This window comes from Vicia villosa, linkage group LG5, assembly GCF_029867415.1.
Source record: "Vicia villosa cultivar HV-30 ecotype Madison, WI linkage group LG5, Vvil1.0, whole genome shotgun sequence".
NCBI classification, from domain to species: Eukaryota; Viridiplantae; Streptophyta; class Magnoliopsida; order Fabales; family Fabaceae; genus Vicia; species Vicia villosa.
The window spans coordinates 17,978,041-17,985,042 of NC_081184.1; the positions used below are offsets into that span (position 1 = coordinate 17,978,041).

The following is a 7,002-nucleotide window of genomic DNA, read 5'->3' on the forward strand; positions in this document are numbered from 1 at the left end:
TGACTTGTTTCAACCACAACCTATTCAACTTTGACTGTATCGGGAATGTCAGTAATTGCTTCAACTTCGACTTCACCTGGGTTCCCATCAATTCCTTCGACTTCACTAGTTTCTCTGTCAAACTTAGAGCTCATCAATGGCTTGTTAATTGAATTACTCGAATTCCAATCCTAAGATGAATTTTCATCAGTCACAATATCTCAACTCAACACAATTTTCGCATTAACTAGATTGAAGAGCTTGTAAGCACTAGTCTTATGATATCATACCAGAATCATAAATTCACTCTTGTCATCAAGCTTCCTTCTTCTTGCATCAGGAACATGCTTGTAACACATAGAGCTAAACACCTTTAAATGACTCACTGATGGTCGTTTGCCACTCCATACTTCTTCAGGAACCTTATTCCTCAACTCCTTGGTAGAGCGCCTATTTAGGATATAAACTGCAGTCAAAACAATTTCACCCCATAAAGATTTTGGCAAATTCTTATACTTTAGCATGCATCTCGCCATATCCAGTATGGTTTTGTTTCTTATTTCTACAATTCCATTATGTTGAGCCGTATAGGGAGCAGTTACCTCATGATCGATACCATGTTCTACGCAGAAATCTTCAAACATCTTGGATGTGTATTCGCCACCTCCATCTGTTCGCAGAACTTTGATTTTCTTTTCACTATGCTTTTTTACAAGTATCTTGAATCTCTTAAAGATTTCAAATACTTCGTCCACAGCTTTCAACTAAACTCGTCGACAAATGAAACAAAAAATCTATTTTCACCAATGGTATGTTCTTTGAATGGACCACATACATCTGAGTGTACCACTTCAAGTAAGCAGGATGATCTCAATGGCATAGTCGAAGTGAAAGAATTTCTAGATTGCTTTGCGACTAAAAAACCTTGGTAGAATATGTCAGGCATCTCAATCCTTGGAATACTAGTAACCATATTTTGAATAATCGGTTTATTGAGTGATCGAAAATTCAAATATCCAAACCTCAAATGCCACAACCAACTATCCTTGTGGTCTAAAACAATTTTTAGACATTGTACTTCAGTTGAACTGATCATGGTCTTAAATGTCCTGTTCTTCGACATAAGAGATTTCAAGACCAAATTATTTTGGGTGTTGAACAATTTTAAAATTCCATCTTTCATAACAACTAAGAAACCCTTTTCGACTTGTTGTCCAACATAGCAGGTTGCACTTCATTCTAGGTACATATAACACATCTTTAATCATAGATTTTCCTCCATTACTCATTGAAAAACTATGTTGTTAGTACCTTCTGCTTGCAACGAACTATTATCTGCAATTTTTACCTTGCTCTTCTTCGACTCGTCGAAATCTGCCAACCACATCTTTTGACCAATCATGTGATTCGAGCGGCCTAAGTCGAGAAACTAGATCTTGGATTCAACATGGTTATCTTCAACTAGAGGCATAACCTTCATACCTTCAAAATCATCTGAATATTGGCGTGCAAAGTTCGCTATTTCGTCTTTGTCTTTTATCGATCCACTTTCTTTCTTGTACCGATAATGTTTAGACAAGTGACCCCAATTCTCATAGTGATAGCACTGTACATGTAACGCCCAATTTTCGATATTTATTTCATTACGTAATTATTGATGTATATGGTGCTTAAACTGATAATTTAATTAATATTAAATTAGCTTAATAATTATTCAGTAAGTAGTAAAATGATTAATTAGTTATTTGGGTCAAGTAGTGATTAGTAATTGGGAGGGTGTGTAGTAAGCCCAGTAGCAAATTAAGGATTAGTGAGAGATTAATAAAAATAAAGAAAAATTAGAAGGAATAGTTTCTTTTGGCAAAAATTGTGAAGAACGTGGAAACAAAGAAAGAGGCTAGGGCAAGAAGAAGGAGACTTCCACCATTCTTGAAGAAATCAAAGCTCAATCCTAAGGTAAGGGGGGAGAATGGGTTCTTTAAATGGTGATTACAACATGAGAGGGTAGTGAGGGCTCCTTTCCCTCTTTAGGTTTCACAATTTATATGTTTGATTCCTTCTTTGATGTGTGAATTGATTTGACTTGTATGATGTTCTTCATGACTAATGAGTATTGTACGATTGTGGACGAAATTCTGTTTTGGATTGATGAATTATGGTGTGGTTTTGGGTGTCAGTTGAGTTGTTGTTGTGTTCATAAGAGGAACTGAATCTGAATGAAAAACTGTCCAATTTGATGAGTAGAAATTGAGTTGTTATCATGTTAAAACTGATGTAGTATAATAGGTTAGTGAATCTAGATGAAAGGAGTGAGTTAATCGGTGAAAATATGATGTTTTGGACCTGAAATCGCAGACTGGAAGTGATGAAAACGAGTGAGAAGTAACTGGTGCGAGTGCAGACTTGGAGAGACAGTTTTACTGTCAGTTTGCGAATGATACGCGTATGGGTTGGGGCCATACGCGTATGAGGGACAAACCCAGGGGGCTATACGCGTATGATACGCAGCCCTGTCCCTGCATAGCACAACCTCCTGGTAGAATGCGTATGGTACGTGATCAGTACATTTTGATGCACATTCCTTTATGTTTGTACTTAGGCATTTCTATGGTTTGGTTTGTTTATTTTTCTATTTTATTATGTTTTTATATTTTTATTTATTTTTATTGTTATTTGATTTTCGTATTTATTTTTCAGCTTTAGTAGTCTGCACGCAAACGATCATAACTGGAGTTTCAGGAGTCCGATTGAGGCGTTCTAATAATCGACGGAATGCTAAGAGAAAGAGCTACAATTCTTATGTTGGAGTCGAAGTCAGAATCGGACTGTAGAAGGGCCAGAAAATTCGTTGAAGTTGCAGCACTAGTTTTAGTTAAGTTTCGGGTCAATTAGTTTTGGGCCTGGGTCGTCTGTTTGACCCAGTTGGATTGTAAAACGGGTCGTGCTATTGTCCCTTAGGTTAGCAGCCGCGCTACTGTTCATTCCGTACACTATTCACGATTTCGAATTGAGAGGTTTTACGAACTCATGGAGAACTAATCACTTTTGGATCAATCTGCTGTGACTCGGATTCCACTTTGAGGTTTTTATAAAATTCATGTCAATTTGTTTCCTTTGAATTCTTCCTATAATTCCAATTATTTGCTTAACTTGATTGTTGCTATAGGATAGATTTCTTAAATTCGATTGTTGATTGATGATCCTGAATCAATTTCGTGTTAACATAGCTTTTATATTATCACGAACGATCAAAGTTGCGTTTGCTTAATTCGTAACAGTTTTTAATCCGTTTGCTTAATCTAGAATTCAGGAACATCCGTCGTATAATTTCTATTGCACTTGTCTGTAGTTGTTATAATCGAATAGGAACGGACCCGTTAGGGAATTGGGATTTTATAAGAGCCGATGATAAGTTGGAAGTCGATGCAGTAGGTTGATTCATTTTAGCTTAATTATTAATCACTTTTTCAAAACATCTTATTTCAAGAATCACTTTTTTTAAGCACTTTTTCTTTAAATCGAACCTGAACCAAACCCCCCCCCCCCCCCCATCGATTTTGCAGCAGTTGATAATAAACAAGAATCCTTGCGATACGACTCGAGCCATTGTCGCTATACTACCGTTTGCAAATTAACTCGTTTTTGACCCGCGCGCGACAGCGGATCAAATTGGCGCTGTTGCTGGGGATTCTTGTTATTATTAATCGTTTTTAGAGTCTTAGGTGTAGTGTTTGTGCGTTTTGGCCATAGGTTCCTCGCGGTTTCCGCCATAACGCCTCTAGAGTCGAAAAATCGGTTTTTGGGAAAATTTCGAAAAAAATATCAAAATTTTATTTTTACGTCATTAGATTATTTTCGGTGTCAGTTTATTTTTTTGAATTGTTTTTAATCGATTTGCTTCATTGTGTTGTTTTAGGGACATAGTTGGCATTTTCACGATTGTTGCTGCATTGTTGTGCACTAGTCCTGGCTACTAGGTCTTCCTGTCCTGAACTTGTTTCTTTTGATCCTGAAGTAGAGAGAACCTTGCACACACTTCGTAGAGCAGGCCAGGCTAGCAATAGTTCACCTTCACCGACCATAGCTGAGTCTGATTCTGAGTTTGACTATTTGCATAATTTGTTTGATTCTGATTCTGAATTTGCTTTTGAAATGGCTGAAAATAGAACTTTAAGGCAACTTGCAGCCCCTGATGTTAATTATAATGGCTTGTGTATTGAATATGATGTTGTTGTTGTTCCTTTTGAACTAAAATCGGGTTTAATACACTTGTTGCCAAAGTTTAATGGTCTTGCAGGTGAGGATCCACACAAACATTTGAAGGAATTCCAGGTGGTGTGTTCTACACCATTGAAGCCTGAAGGGATCACTGAAGATCATATCAAACTTCGTGCTTTTCCTTTTTCTTTGCAGGGTGCAGCGAAGGACTGGATATATGATCTCGAACCGAATTCAATCACAAGCTGGAATGCTCTGAAGAGAGTGTTCTTGGAGCGATATTTTCCTGCATCTAGAGCTGCTTCAATCCGAAAAGAGATATGTGGTATTAGAAAAGATAACGAGTCATTGGCTGAATACTGGGATAGGTTCAAGAAGTTAGTTTCAAGCTGTCCTCAACATCAGATTACCGAACAACTTCTCATTCAGTACTTTTACGAGGGGTTGTTACCTATGGATAGAAACATTCTTGATGCTGCTAGTGGTGGAGCACTTGTTGACAAAACTCCAGCTGCTGCCAGGGCCCTCATTGAAAATATGTCCTTAAATTCCCAGCAGTTCACCACTCGAACCAATTCTGTCCAAACCAAGGGTGTACATCAAATTCAAGGTTCCTCGAACAGAGCTTTAGAAACCAGACTTGATGAGCTGACCGCTTTAGTCAAACAACTTGCAGTAGCGAAACCTCAAACAGCAACTGTATGTGGCATTTGTACAGCTCATGATCATCTCACTGATACTTGTCCTCTTCTGAAAGATGATACTGTTACCGAGCTGCCTCAAGCTTATGCAGCCAACCTTTACAACCAGAACAGGTACAACAACACCCCTGACTTGTCCACCAACAAATATCACCCCAATTGGAGGAATCATCCCAACCTTCGATATGGAAATCAGCAGCCCTCACAAAAACAACTCGCCGTTCCATTACCCCAGCCACATCACATCCCTCCAGCTGCTACTACTTCCGGGCCATCCTTGGAAGATCTTGTTAAACAAATGGCCGTGAACAACCTTCAGTTTCAACAAAGAACCGACACTAGCATTCAGACCTTGACCACACAGATGGGACAACTTGCTACTCAAATAAATAATATGCAAGCTCAAGGTTCGAACCAACTTCCAGCACAAACTGTTGTCAATCCGAATGGTAATGCTAATGTGAGCGCTATTTCTTTGCGATCCGAAAAGTTACAGAAACAGCCCCTGAAAAGAATAAAAAAATCATTGAGGTAACTTCTGAACTTTCTTCTCCTGAACCTCCTCCAGCTGAACTTTCTTCTCCTTCTGTTGTGGTCGAAACTGAAAAAATAAAGAAAAGGAGTATGTGCCACCAGTTCCCTTCCCACATAGATTTCTGAAAAATAAAAGAGTTGAGGAAGGAGACAAAGAAAAAGAAATTCTGGATATGTTCAGGAAAGTAGCGGTAAACATTCCGCTTCTTGATGTGATTAAGCAAGTTCCAAGGTATGCAAAGTTTCTGAAGGATCTGTGTACAAATAAGAGAAAAGTGAAAGGAAGTGACAGAGTCAACTTGGGAAGAAGCATCTCTGCTTTCATTCAGCCTGAACAAAGTGTTTCGGCCATCTCTCAGGTCTTGCCACAAAAGTGCAAGGACCAGGGAACTTTTACTATTCCTTGTACCATTGGGGATAAGAAATTTGATAATTGTTTGCTTGATTTAGGAGCGGGCATTAATGTTATGCCTACTTCTATTTATAATAACCTTTGCCTTGGTCCCATGCAGCATACATGTTTAATCGTTCAACTGGCGAATAGGAGCAATGCACGTCCCACCGGCATAGTGGAAGACGTCCTCGTTCAAGTTAACGATTTAATTTTTCCTGCAGATTTTTACATTCTGGACATGGAAGGAGAAACTAAGTCAAGTAGAGCTCCCATCATCTTAGGCAGACCGTTCATGAAAATGGCGAAGACAAAAGTTGATGTTGATGATGGAACCATGTCCATGGAATTTGGTGACATCGTCGCAAAATTTAATATCTTCGATGCCATGAAACACCCTGTGGAGGAGCATTTGGTTTTTAATATTGAGTTGATTTCTGAACTAGTTGATGAGAGTTGTTTTGAATTATTTGCACTTGATTTTCCATCTCTCTCTGATTTTGATGATAATTATTCATGTCCTGACTGCACTGACACTAACGTTTGTGTCCTTTGTGCTGAGATTGATGCTTCCTTGCAGCCTAATACATTTCCTACAGGTGAAGTTGTTACCGATGAGGCTGTTTTTGTCGTCGATGCTCTTGACATCCCGGCTTCCCCAAGCCTTCCATCCATCATTCAGCCCCCGTCCTTAGAGCTAAAAGAGCTCCCTGGGAACCTGAAATATGCTTACTTGGAGCATAATGAAAAACTTCCTGTTATTATCTCTTCTAACCTTGATTTCAATCAAGAAGACAGACTTTTGCAGGTATTGAAGAGGCACAAGAAAGCAATCGGGTGGACATTAGCCGACCTTCCAGGTATTAGTCCTTCGATGTGCATGCACAGGATTTTACTTGAGGATGGAGCGAAAACAGTAAGGCAGCCCTAAAGGAGGCTTAATCCTTTGATTCTTGATGTTGTAAAGAAAGAGGTAACCAAACTCTTGCAAGCAGGTATCATTTATCCTATCTCTGATAGTAAGTGGGTAAGTCCAGTGCAGGTTGTACCTAAGAAATCTGGACTCACTGTGGTAAAAAATGAAAAGAATGAACTTGTTCCCACTAGAGTCCAGAACCGCTTGAGAGTTTGTATTGATTACAGGAGACTGAACCAGGCTACTAGAAAGGATCACTTTCC

The 7,002-nt window shown here is 38.9% G+C and overlaps 1 protein-coding gene across 1 annotated transcript; it reads left to right on the forward strand.

The window, feature by feature from the left end:
* Positions 1–4,230: 4,230 nt before the first annotated feature.
* On the forward strand, positions 4,231–6,274 carry LOC131604308 (uncharacterized; the record flags this gene model as incomplete). The annotated part of the gene is made up of 3 exons (XM_058876756.1): positions 4,231–5,429; positions 5,514–5,520; positions 5,594–6,274. Coding segments are annotated over 3 exons (1,887 nt in total), but the record flags the coding sequence as incomplete, so codon positions are not given.
* Positions 6,275–7,002: the final 728 nt, after the last annotated feature.